The sequence below is a fragment of the Anolis sagrei genome, chromosome 5, assembly GCF_037176765.1.
Source record: "Anolis sagrei isolate rAnoSag1 chromosome 5, rAnoSag1.mat, whole genome shotgun sequence".
In the NCBI taxonomy this organism is placed as follows: Eukaryota; Metazoa; Chordata; class Lepidosauria; order Squamata; family Dactyloidae; genus Anolis; species Anolis sagrei.
The window spans coordinates 56217298-56231049 of record NC_090025.1 but is presented as its reverse complement, the minus strand read 5'-3'; the positions used below and the strand labels follow the sequence as shown (position 1 = coordinate 56231049).

At 38.1% G+C, this 13752-nt stretch overlaps 1 protein-coding gene across 3 annotated transcripts in view; it reads left to right on the top strand.

Annotated features, from left to right (window-relative positions):
- MARCHF1 (membrane associated ring-CH-type finger 1) overlaps window positions 1–13752 on the top strand; it is a 134295-nt gene that overhangs the window by 91033 nt on the left and 29510 nt on the right. For 2 of the 3 annotated variants that reach the window (XM_060778751.2, XM_060778750.2), the window contains 2 exons: window positions 10652–10731; window positions 10989–11750. In XM_060778751.2, the coding sequence (XP_060634734.2) occupies window positions 10652–10731; window positions 10989–11750 (842 nt within the window). The remainder of the gene's footprint in view (window positions 1–10651; window positions 10732–10988; window positions 11751–13752) is intronic. The other variant, XM_060778752.2, reaches the window with a different exon arrangement.

Here is a 13752-nt window from a genome sequence, read left to right as displayed (position 1 = left end):
ATTATCTCTCTGCAGTGTTATTTAATGCAGCAAGAAAATTGTATTATCTTCTGTGACTGCTGGTGTAAAGTATCACTCCATTTTTTACTTTGTTTTGAGTGTTTGCACAAAAATTAGACTTATTATCGACAAAATTAAGAAATAGAATCACGGACGCTTAGAGTTGGCAGAGACCACAAGGGCTATCTAGTCCAACCCCCAGATCTGCACAATTAAAGCATTTCTGAAATATGGCCATCCAATCTCTGTTTAAAGATCTCCAAAGAAGAGCCTCCCTGTCTATTCTTTTCTCTAAATAGGTTCATTCTAGTGTTTAGATGGAATCTCTTTTCCTGTAATTTGAATCAATTCATTCATATTTTCAGTTACAGAGTAGCAGAAAACAAGCTTACACAGTCTTTTGTCCTGAAAACCTGAGTAAGTTTAATTCACAGGTTAGTGCTGGTTTCTATGAAAGTAAAGTTAACAGCAATCATTCTGGATAGTTTTTCAGGGATCTCTGGGAGTGCATACTAGTCGGGAGGAAGATTTGTCATGGGAACACATCATCAAAAACAACCCTGTGAATTTTTTGACTTGAGGCTCACAGAAGAGGGTTCTGTTCTGGAACAGCTGTTCCAGGAGCTCCAATTTTGTTTGCTTTGCATTAAATGTTTGTTTGCAATCCCAGGCTTGGGATTTTGCAGCAGGGTTCCTGTTATAGTTTGCAATCATAGGGCAAGCCACCTGTCAATTATAGTTAGGTTCCCTGGTCCCGCCCCTTTATGAGTTTTGGAGGGAATAGGAGCCTTTTGGGGTCAGTTCTCACTGAGAAGCCTTTCGCACAGGACATAAAACGAAGAGCTCCTGTAGAAAGCTTCGTCTTCTACGGCTTGGCCGGGAGACATACAGCTTTACGGCTTGGCCGGGGAGATATACAGCCTACAGCTTGGCCGGGGAGAAAAGGCCCCACAGCTTGGCTGAAGATTTTACAGCCTTACAGCTCCTTTCTGAGGGACCTCAGCCAGCCAGCACTGAAACCTGAACTCCCTTTTCCCTGGAAGTCTACAAAGCTCTGCTTGGTAAGGGTCGCTCACGGAAGCCAGACGCAGTTGGTACTGGGTGCAGAGGCTCCATGCCAACAGAGGCAAGTACAGACTGCCCAGATTAGAAGCTAAGGATTTCCCCACTAGTTAGTATACAGTTATGAAGATAGTGCCTGTTCCCAGTGAACAAGATTGCAAGAGCCAATAGACTGTTAAGAAAGCTTTAAAGTACCTGTTTGTTTTCATCAATAAAGAAATTTGTTGGTCTTACTTTAAGCCTCTACAGAACTTTGTTGTGGGGAGGTCCAAGGGCCTTCAATCTGAGGCAGCCTCGGCGTCCCGTTGGGCACACAGAATTTATGTCCTGTCTACAGTCTTATGCACAGGCCCAGCACAGGTTCCAGGACATTTTTGGCAGCATTGGCTTCCACCTTCCTTCTCTCCTGAGCCGTTTGAGCCAGTTTTGCATAACTTGAACCCCCCCCCCCCCCACTCCCTTTGTAGCTTGATCAGGACTATATCTTGTTTTGCAAGAAGTGTGTGCACATGCGTGCCAGCAATCCAAAGCAAGCCTTCCACACAGCCACAGTTTATTTTCCTCCTCATCCATTCAGCTTTTAGCATGAACACAAAATTACTTCTAATGGAATTTTTATATTTCATTGACATTGTTTTCCTTTGCTTTGTCTTACAATTACATTTTACCCTTGTGACCTATCCGTGGGTCATTGTAAATTCCATATTACATGGCTCAAAACCTACCTTTCACTCATCAACTAAATTGACTTATAGTTGAGTATATATGGTACATTGCATGATGAGCTAACATAGAGTAGGACAGAACCTTGGATAGTAGTTCTCCTGTCTCCTGCACTCAGTTTGAGTTCATATCTAAAATGCTTCCCTTAGATCAATGGTTCTCAACCTGTGGGTCCCCAGATATTTTGGCCTTCAACTCCCAGAAATCCTAACAGCTGGTAAATTGGCTGGGATTTCTGGGAGTTGTAGGCCAAAACACCTGGGGACCCACAGGTTGAGAACCACTGCCTTAGACTCTTGTTACAACTAACAAAAAGGGTTGAGGCCATGTATTAGTATCAATATGCAGGGCACTCAAGTAGAAAGGCACCGGAGTTTGAATGAATACTAAAAAGAATGCGGGAATACAATAATTCAATAACTACATCCTTCTGCTGATTAAAATGCCAGATAGCAAACAGCTGGGCATCAGTTCCCAGTGGACATGGAAGGAAAAATATTTGCAATATCTTTTGTTTTATTAAGACTCTACTGAACAATCATACAAATTTAACCAGAGCATCTCTTTCAACAAGTCAAATGTGCATGCTCTGTTCTAGTTTTAGTTAACCTGTGACGTTGTGAACTACTGAAAACACTGCTAACTTGCTATAAACTGCAGTGACTTTGTCACTTCTGAGGTAAGAGGATTCCAGCCTGGGAAGTGATTTCCTGGCTGAGGGGGGGGGGGGGGGGGATAATCTGGACAGTTAAAGCAGAGCTCTTAAATCCAGCTTTTGTGTAGTATAGTTGGTCTCTGAGTTCCAAACCTCTGGCAAACATATGACTCCTAGTTACAAATATGAGGAGTGGTGGGGCTAGGTGGACCTGGGAGCAGACACACCACCTACCAAATTGCATTGGGCCTTTTCCTGTATTTGAAAATGTTAAAGCATTTACATGCACAGGTAAAAATGATTTATTAAGACAAACATCTGCCCAAGTTGCATTTAAAGTAGAACTCCATGCATTTTTTTTTAGTGTTGGCAAGTATGTCTGTTCAGCTAGAGCCACTGTGAGATTTTTACTGCTGTCTGTATCCCCATTGGAAAGATTTAATCTCACTTCCTGTCCCTGAGATAATGGGAAATGAGAGGAAATCTACTCCTAGGAAGCGAAAATCACTCCTGTAAGAGTTCTCATTGGAAAAAGATCTCTCAACTGAAGCTTCATTGCCAAGCTTTGCTTCCATGACAATCCGAAATGTTCAAAATCCAATTGTCACAGGGACCGAAAGTGGGGTGAAATCCTCTGATGGGGGCACAGGAAGCAAAACAAACATTACACAGGTGTTAATCCTTTCCGATGTAACCCAAAGCTTAAAAAAATTGGCTGGAGTTACACTTAAAAGTGTATATATCCCAATTTAGTACAAATTCAACCCAACCCGATCATAACCTGGGGACTACGTGTAGTATCTTCCATATTAAAGTAGAAAATGTTTTATTCTTCACAAATACATAGATATTTGCTTCATGCTAAGCCTTAAGTGTTTTTGTTGTTCGCACATAATCAAGAGTTCCAGTCAGAATTTAATACGCTGCCATATTTTCTCTTTCTTGTTTAGAAAAGGCACATTTTAGCACAAGTTCTGCTTGTGGACATGGCTACTATGTAAAGACATGTATTTCTTTTTGCTGCACATCACACTCCAATGTAAACCACATTGCAGGGTGAAGTTGGCACTGCAGAATGCAAATCTCTGAGCAAATACCTAAAGTGCTGCACTGATGTGCACATGCGCATTCTGGTAGAGGTTATGGTAGAAAATTGCATTTCCTGGAACCAGTTCAAGGCTAGTCTCTGTGATTTATGTAATCACCATATGGGCCTCAAACCAGTTCCAGGATTTCCTATGTAATCTTGTGCATAGTGAAATCACTTTCTTCAATACTGCTTTGGAACTGACTGAATTGATCAGTGTACATATGATCACAGAATAAAAGAGTTGCGATCCTCCTCCCTACCCTTCTCTTAGCCACCAAAGGAGGAGGGGGAGAAAAAAGTGATCCAAGTATTGTAATAACAAAGAGCAATTTAAATGATAAAGAAGAGCAATTGGACATCTCCCCTATCTTCTGTCACTTGGCCTGCAGATTGACAGTGCAAGATGTGGATTTTGTGTGTGTGTGTGAATACAGCACCGGAACATTAGTGAAAAGGGAAGTACAAGATTGTGCTTTCTCTTGAGTTTTGCTTCTTTTGTATAAAATTTAAATATAAATGAGTAATAGAACAGCAGGAAACTTGGTATATGTGTGTGCATATGTGTGTGTGAGAAAGACAGATTTATATTTACATCCCTATGTTGACAGTTAACTCAAAATGCTGCTGCTTTCATAAACACGTGTCAACTGTCACGACTCTAGGTGAAATAAGTTATTATAATAACATCTTGTGATGTAGTGTTTGCATCCTTGTATCTTGCTCAGCAGCTTGGTGAGGGATGTTTTGTGACACTAAAACAGACCTATTTCTTCATTTTCTTCTTTTAAACTCAGAAAATAAATTTCTTTATTTATTCAGTTATTTTTATCATCCAGTGTTAATTCTTGCAAGTCATATTAATCACCTTCCTAATTTTCTGTGTCCTTTGAAACAGATATATATCTATAACTGAACAGACAGAATATCTTCATATGTGATGTACTTTTGAACTTATGACCTATATGACAATGGTGTGTTAATAATCTGCCAGAGAAGGCTGTCAGAAAAATGTGTCTTGGTGTCATAAATGCACTTTTTATCTGAATAGTAGTAAAAATGTGTGTGGGGGCAGGCAAATGGACCATAAATCGCAAATTTTTAAAAACTTCAATGCCCAAAAACCCCAGCCAAGATGACAATGGCATTTTTTGCCCATATATCCAAAAATAATTAACCATGGGAGAAGAAGTAAGGACTGGATTATGCAAAACTGATTCTATCCTTGCAAAACACCTCTTGTCAGAAACAAAAAAAACTTTAAAGCCTCTATATTCTCCACATCACATTTGAAATCTGTGCAGCTCTAAAGAGGCTAATCTTTTAGGGTAAACTTTCCAAGTCCTCCTGACTAATGATTGCTAAAGTCTGTTCTCATTTGGACCCACAATGCAATTCAGGCTTATGAATAATAAGTAGTCATGAGTAAATTACTGATAATTATTATCAGGTTTTTTTACCCACCATCTCTGTAAGCCATCTTGCATGTACTTCATAATAATAACAACAACAACTTTATTCTTGTGTCCTGCCACCATCTCTCCAAAGAGAGATGGTGGCTTACACATGGCACAAAGTGGCTTCATTTGTTCAAGCTGTCTTTCTATTTTGGTTGTAATCAAACAAATGAAGAAGTCAGTGAGCTGAATATAGACTTTTCTTTGAGGCAACCATATTCTCACAACCTTTGCTGTCTTTCTGCAATATTGTAATATGACATTATTGGATTAAATTTCAGTTTTTTGTTTGTTTGTTTTTTGTTATAAGGTTTGCAAGATTTCAAGAAGTTAGTCCAAGTACTTGTACTCTAAGGATTTTAATAATCAAAAGTTGTAGCTTTCAACATTTATAGGGGTGGGACTCATCTTTCATTCCAATTTGTCATGTAGAACCAATCTAATTTCAAATTTTGTTTGTAAACAATCATTCAGGGTTTGACCATATGTATTATATATTATATATAATCTATGAAGTATGGAGACCTAAGGATTCAATGGCATATACAAAGTGTGAGAGAAAGAAGGAAAATAGTATTTCTGGCAACTTTCAAAATGCCAAAACTAATCCTTTCGAAGTCGTTGACATCCCTGAGGTGGAGCACTGCTCCCATAAAGCTGTGAGCTGACTTGTTTATAAGTGGGTTGCCATAAAACATGTCTTGTATTAGTGTCTTCAATTATTCCACTGATATCATCTCCTTTGATTAATTTTCTGCAGCTGGTCTCTGGTGTAACTTTCTTTTATTAAAACAGCACTTCATAAAATTAAAATATTTTGAGTAATTGACAAATAAAGGAATGTGCCATTTGAAGTTCATTACATTGTGAAACAGAACTCTTTTATATAGCCAATCAAGAAAACATGAAGGCACTAAATGAGAGATTGTGACAAAATATTTTCTAATAAGCTTGCAGTCGTTTACTGTATTTGCTGCACATGTTTTCCATATATTTTTCATGATATAATTGTATTAGAATAATGCAATCCAAAACATCATTTTCTCAATTTTCTTTCTTTTACTTAATATAACTTACAGCAATTTGAGTTAGAATTGGGTGTATTAAATTGTGTAACAATTAGCAGGGTGGGAAGGGCTACATACTTGCTTGCCCAGAGTGACTTAGATTTTCAAAATGTGATAAAATACATGATTACATTGATGTTTTATCTGGGAAAATACTACCCTGTCCCCCTTTAGTTCCCAACAGCCTTTTGCGAGTGCTACACAGAAGGGAAAACAAATGTGCTCCTCGGCTTAAAACGAAACTGGAGGCAGCCTGAGTTAAAGATGTATGCTACAGGTTTGTCACTAAAATCTGTCATTCTGAAAACTAGCACCACGCCTCTCAACTGGCAAAGATTTTCCCCAGTAGTAACACTAGAATTAGCTGCGTCAATGCCCCCCTCCACATGGATAGTGGCATAGGTTTCCATTCCTGCAACCTATAAGCTGCAGACTCAGGGCCCAGCTTAATGAAGACTGGGGATACTAAATTATTGACTTTATACAGCAGATGTGTCAAATCCCAGTTCTGTGGGCTATATCTAGCCTGCTATATCATTTTTTAAAATATTTTTTTATTAAATGCATTTCTGTTTTAGGGCAAGAAAGGGTAAGGCTTAGGTACAGAGATTAGATTGGGATATAGATAATTATTAGGTACTGGGTACTGTGCTTTTATGGGGAGGGAGTAGATGAATAAGGAAGGTCTGAGGGAGTGAGAGGAAGAAAAATGGGGGAGTGAAGGGGGTTTCGTTGCCATATCATTTGATGTTGTTCAAATATCGTCTAGGGACCCAAATGGAATAAAAACTAAAGAGCACTATAACAAATCGCACCCACTGTACCACCAAATAATGATTACACAGCAGCCTACCAAATTATAACGATCTGTGAGGAAAAGTAGGGAACTCTATTAGATAATAAAAGTCCCAACGCTGCTTCATTAAAATTATAATGATGACACCACTCCAGATTAGCTCATCAAAGTAAAGAGGGAGTAATGATTGTTGAAACCAACGGTATATTTAGAAGTTAGGAACTGGGAACCACTGGAACTGAGAGACTTAAAAATGATTCTTTAAAAGATTTCCGCTGCCACCATATTACTACTGAACAGGCTGAGGTATTATTGAGAGGTTGTTCAGTAACACACCCTATGTTACTCTAGTTTTCTTAGAGGCTGGTAAAAAGCTGACTTGAATAACACTTTTACAACAAAGGTATTCACGCTGAGGCTGGTATGAGTTGGTAAAAATAACAAGAACTTTATTTGAATAGACTTGGATATTACAGGTACAAATGCTTGATGGTTTCAGTAAAAATCTGGCATACAAAGCTTGTGTTTACGTTTGAGAAGAGATCTTAAAAACTTCTGGGTTTCAAGTCTTAAAAGTTACAACACAGAAAATTACTTCAGGAAATGAATCTCTGAAAGTAATTCCCACAAAAATCCCCCTTAGGAAACTAGCCAAAACCTGAACTAGCCTTCCTTAAGGAAAAGAACAGACCACTAACGAGGTGCTGCTCCCCACAGTATTCTGGCTATATTTCTCTATAGCTGCCCTGAATACTAAACAAAAGACTGACCCAAAGTCCTTCTTCAAAACCCCAAACTGCTCTCACTAACACCCTTTCCAAGCTCCAACTCTTAACTCCAAACTGGCAATCTGAGAACTCAAGCCTCAGTTTAAAAGTCACTTTTTTCCTTCAGATCACTTAGGCTCCGCCCCCATCATTCTAACCAATCCTAGTGGTCTAACTTTCCCTCCAAGACTAGAACATGCCCCCTTAAGGCAAACCTAACCTAAGATGGCATCTCCCTGTCTCCCTTCTCTAAAATGGATGTCGTGGCTTCGCCAGGCCCACTCTCCTAGGCCTAAGCTAGCTTGCCAAGGTAAGCGATTCATTACAAGCACCAACTACTCTGTACAAAAAGTATAGTAGACCCCCTGTATCCACAGATTCTCCACTCATGGATTCAATGGCCCTTTGAAGACTACCTTAAGGCCCTCAAGGAAAATGGGTTTGACACCCCTTTTCTAAAGTATCTATGCCAACGAACATAGGAATAGTGAAAGCATGCAACGGGTTTCATTATTTACAAGGATGTATATCTTGTAATTGCATCACCAAGCATTGTCTAACACCCTCTTTGTTATTAGATTGAGAAGTGATTTCTTAACTTATATTTCCTTTAAATGAAATGGTAACTAGTCCTTAAAACAGTATGCATATACTCTTTTTAGTGAAACAGTAGCCCTTTCAAAGAAAAAAAACAAGTAATAAACTGCAGAACCTTTTTTTGTATGGACTTTTTCTGCAGTCAGCTTCAAGAAAAGTTTACAAGGCACAGGGAAGTCATTCAGGAAGTGGTCATTTAAAATCCAACTTTACAGTGAATGCCTTCAAGATGGAAGAGTTTGACCTGTAGTGTAGAAATACTCATACAAAATAAAAAGGTCCATGTTTGTCTCCTGATACACATGTCTAACTCCCACATGAATTACTGAAACTGATCACAGATGCTGAGAAAAAAAATTATAATGGTTTCTGTACCATGTACCCAACAGCTGTTCCCAGTATCTACAACATTCCTTACCTCCAAGGAATGTAGTAGGATTGTAGTACAGATGTGTGTGTGTGTGTGTGTGTATCAGCATCCTCAGATGTAGAAGTGCATCTCTATACATTTCAAAAGCTGCATATGGCTAATGTGTGAAAGCCAAGTTATCATTGTGTTGTAAAGATGGATGTATATGTGTATGCATTTAGACCTATATGAGCAATATCTAAAACAATCCACCCAGCTCCAGGATGAAAATCATACAGCCCTCTGGATACTGGTGGATTGCACATCCCAACTGCTATAGCCATTTTAGGCTGTGGAGTGGAATGATGGGAGGTTGCAGCCCAACGATGACTAAGAGTTTGCTATTCCAGTTTTACTTATTATAGTTGAATTCACTTGTCTTAAAAGTTATATATGGTGTGCAAATCTGACACCAGAATTCCATTTTATTTTTAATGAGTTCATAGTGTATTTTCTCCTAAAACAAATGGATTATCTTTACGAATATGAAAAATTGAGTTTTCATAGGAAGCTAGAGATCTTGCGTGTTTCCTCCTTCGTTTTCAAGACAAATTTCTTTTCTTTGGCCACATGTCATGGAAAGGTAATAATGCAGAATCTGGATGAAATAATCTCCATTTTGGTTTAAACATGCACTTTTTTCTATTAAAAATTAAAATCTCATTGGAATAGATCTTTCCTAATCTATTGTTGTAAAAGTGGGGTAGGAGTGATAGACTACTTCTAGTGTGGTCTTTGAGATCATTTATAGATGCAACTATTTTCTGTTTAAGGTTTTTTCAAGATGACAGAATTCTAAAAAGTGCATCCATTGCTATAGCTTGCAGCATTTATAGATTCTAGTAATATGTGTCAGTGAAAAAGATGTGTATATAGTTGTCCCAGTCAACACACATGATTTCCTACACATTCGTGATAAAGAATCTGGTCATGTTTAAATGGTTTCAAACTCAAGACCTCAGCTGTGCTGGGAAGAAGATGAGATATAAATAAATTGTGACTTTTCTGTCTCTTCTCTCACTGCTACTATGCCCCTTAAAAAGAAGTTTTACCAGTACTTCGGGTCAGGTATTTAGGATGTACAGGAGACTGTAATAAGGAGAAAGTTCAACTCTTCTGATAGAAACAGCAGGGGCTAGCTGATGTGTGTTATTGGAGGTCGCCCATGATGTTCAATGTTACATATGAAATCCTCACACTCATTACTTTGAAAGTTTGAGTTTTGAGACAGATTAATTTTATGTATACTATAGGCACCCAGGCCATAACAAAACAGGTAACTACATAGCTTGTGTTGAAAATTATATTGTCAGAAGGCTTCTAATAGAGTAAATATGTTATTTTCCATTAAAGCACCTTTTGCATTTAGCTAGCATGAAAATGTCTCTGAAATCCTAGTAGGACTCACATAGTGAAAATATTTTGCTTCAGGTGTTTAATATACTCATGTGTTGTAGATTTTCTTTATAAACCTAGGATTGTCTTAGCCTCATCAGTTTCACATTCATCCAATTTCTGTAAGTGAACTGGATTGCTTTGCTGGTATATTTAAAAATAAGCTTTTCTATTCACATAGCTTCTGCCCTCCTACACTGAAAAGTGATACTGTAATAGTTCTGCCCCAGATCTGACACACAGCCACCCAATAACAGTGCATTTCGGTTTGTTCTGATAAGAAACCTTATTTTTTATTTTTAACAGCTGTTGTTTCCTATTCTCTCCCTCTCCCTCACTCTCACTCCCCAGTGCAGCTAAGCTCTTCCGCAGTGTAAAAACTTTGCCTCTGAAAGTTTGTTCCTCAAAACAATGTATGTGTGTGTGTGACATGCAACTATAGCCCTTAAGCACACTTAGTTCCTCAAATGAGTTTTGTTTTTGCAGCAACTTCCTGCATTACAAATTGTGCCTATCTGAAAGCTCCGTGAAGAGCTGCAAAGGCTAACTTTTGTTTTAATCATGTGGGAAAGCAATAAAATATCAATGTTTTATTTCATGGATAAAGATTCCAAGTTATCCAACTTCTTTCAACAGGCAAGCAGCCCTACCACAGGAACAGCTCCCAGAAGCCAGTCACGGTTATCTGTCTGCCCTTCTACTCAGGACATCTGTAGGTATGTGCTATATGAATGTTTCTAGTCTGATTAATGCATAGTCTTCCTTTTGCCTAATTCCTTTGTGGAGTTATGCTCTGATGTAGCTTTTGTTTGTCGGTGTTGTTGTTGTGTTTATGTCCTTTCCATTTTTTCCTATTTTAGTCATAGTTTTATATCATTTCAGTGTCCCTTTATTCATTGTATTGCTTTATTTCTCTCTCTCTCTCTGTTTGTTTTCTCATTTTCCATCCATCTTTACTTACTGCTTTGTTTAGATCTCCCACCTTGCATGATATATCAGAAGATAAGTTTGAAAAATCACCCCCTGTCATGGTGCTGAATCCTGCCAGTAAAGAATCTGTTAAGAAACAAGTGAAGCGAAGGGTTAGGCGGAGGAAGGAGGCTGGGGAACATGATGAACATTCAGAAAAGCCAAGGAAAGACAAGGATGGCAAATTACACCTCAAGGTTTCAAATCCGAGATGGAATGATTTGCGCAAGGCATCATTTGATTCCACATCTTCAGATGAAAATCACTGGGCCCTGATTAGAAAGAAAGAAAGAGCCAACATGCCTAGAAGAATGAGAAGACGAAGTACTTCAAACACTCGGCCTGATGGGCAATCTATTAAAAATACCATTGAACTTGCCACAATGGGGACAAATGCAGAAAAGAATCTAGAAAAGGAGATGGATCCCAAAGGCCAAATTCTAAATCACCGTAGGAGAAAGTCTTCAAAGTGTAAAGAAACACATCCCTCATTATCTTCTTTATCCTCTCTAGAGGCAAGAAATTCCTTGAGACAATGGGAAAATCACCAGACCAAGTGCAACCACAAGGAGTCAAAGCCATCATCTTACCTTAGGCGAGGCAAAGCAAGAAAAGAGGAAAGCGGTTCAGAGAAAGGCTCAGGCAGTGATATTTTGACCCATCCAGAAAATGGAGCACCTGCTGAGACAGGGCCCGGTGTGACAGCTGCAGTTCAGAAACCTCCTGTGATTTATGATGACTTGTCTGATGATTTCGAAGTGTGCAGGTTTGTCTCCTAATACAAAAATAATTGCTAAGTGCCATGAATTACAAAGAGGAGGTTATTTGGGTCCCCACTTGCCTCCTTGATTCATGCTGCTATTTAGAGTCTAGATCATGCTTGGCAACTAAACAACAGCTTCATTTGGTACAGACCTTAATCATAAAATCAGAACAAGTATCTGAGACAAAGTACTGAACTATTTTAACATAATAAACTTGAAATAAGTATGTACAGGATATCCCCCATGGGGAAATTCAGATTCTCTGTCTCTGTCTCTGTCTGTCTCTCTTCTTCTCTCTCCACCCCACTTCCACCATTAGTCTGTGTTTTCATTAATAATTTCCACTTAAAATTCTAACAATTCAAGTAAAGACTTCCTTTTTAATTTGCAGAATATTTCACATTTTTGTAGTATGTTTTAATAAATGTGTTCTTTGCCCTATAACAATTGTCAAAGTACAGTATGTCATGTTTTCTGCTAAGTATTATTGTACAGTTCACTCTGTAAGATAAAATATAGACTCTATAACTTGATCTCTCATTTGTTAAGAATGTTTTAAAATTTGTGCTCTTTTGGAATAAATCAGGCCTCTACAACTTGGTGGCTCAGGCCAAAAAGAAAGAAAAAACGAAAGAAACTAATGAACAGTTGGTTTTGCAAAAGGACTGGAACTACAAACAAAAATAGAAAAAAGAGAAGCATTTTTGAGCATTTAGGCTGCCCCATTTAGGTGGTAATCTGTTCCACTTTCTGAAGTATAAATTGTGCAAATTTATAATAGATAATTTTCACTTTCTATAAGCATACAGCCAATGAGAGTCAAATAAGTTTCTAATAGGCCCCACACTTGTTCCTTTGCATTAATTAATTAATTAATTCAGTCAGTCAGGAATAATAACTATTGAGAAATAAGTAGTTTCAGATCCCTAAAAATAATGACAGCCGTGTGTTCTGTATTTGAGTGTATACTTCTGTATGTCACAGATATGCGCTAATTTATTTTCTAATATTTAATTCTGGTTTCTTTCTGAAACTGAGTGCATATAAATGTGTGACATAAATTAAATATTTACAAGATTTGTTTATATGATATAATGGTCTCAGTTTTGGATTAGGACTTCGAGAATCTCCACTCTGCATGGAGAAACCTACTGGGTGTCTTTGGCATTCTCCCAGCCAAAGATGAAAACAAGGACAAACTCTACAAAGTAGAACATGACTTAAACACATTAGTCTGCTTTCTAAGCAGCATAGGGTTTTGTGATTTGGGGGAAGGCTGGAGTTGGCTTGTTGAATAAATGTAATATTACCTCTTGGCCATCAATTATTGGGATATTCAAGTGGTGCTGTTTTAAAGTCTTATCTCATATGTAGGATCTTACAAAGGTAATATCAAATTTCTAGGCAGGTTTCTTTGTTTGGCTGCTTTCGAATTCTAATTATATATCAATTTCGCCTCCAAAAACTAGAGCAAACTAAATAATATGCGTTGTCTTCATACATAGTGAATCTATGGAGTGGAGTAGAAGCAGTGCATACAAATAAAAATATGAAATCAGTAACAATTGTTGAGATGATGGAAACTATGTGTAAACATTAATTTTAATAGGATTTAAATACTAAAGCAAGAGCTGATACCAAGAGTTGACATCACTGGGCACCAACCGAAGCCCACAATCCAGCACGAGCTTCTAGCCATGTGCATTAGGCCCCATATACATGCAGCTATGTTTATTGGTCCCAGATGTTACTTACTTAGATGATCCTTCGTTGTCTGAGTAAGATTGTCCTCCAAGTTTGGTGTCCTGGCAGTGGTTACGTAGGTTACTATGTCTTCCAAGGTCCCAGATGTATGGCAGAAAAGATAAAATAAGACCATCCAGGAATTTCGTTTGAGTTTTCTCCAAATTCTGCAGCTGGCATTTGGCAGCTTTTAAAAATTTATGTTCCTCAACTCTTTTTCATGTTTCAAGAAATAAATGTAATCCCCATTGCATGTTAGCC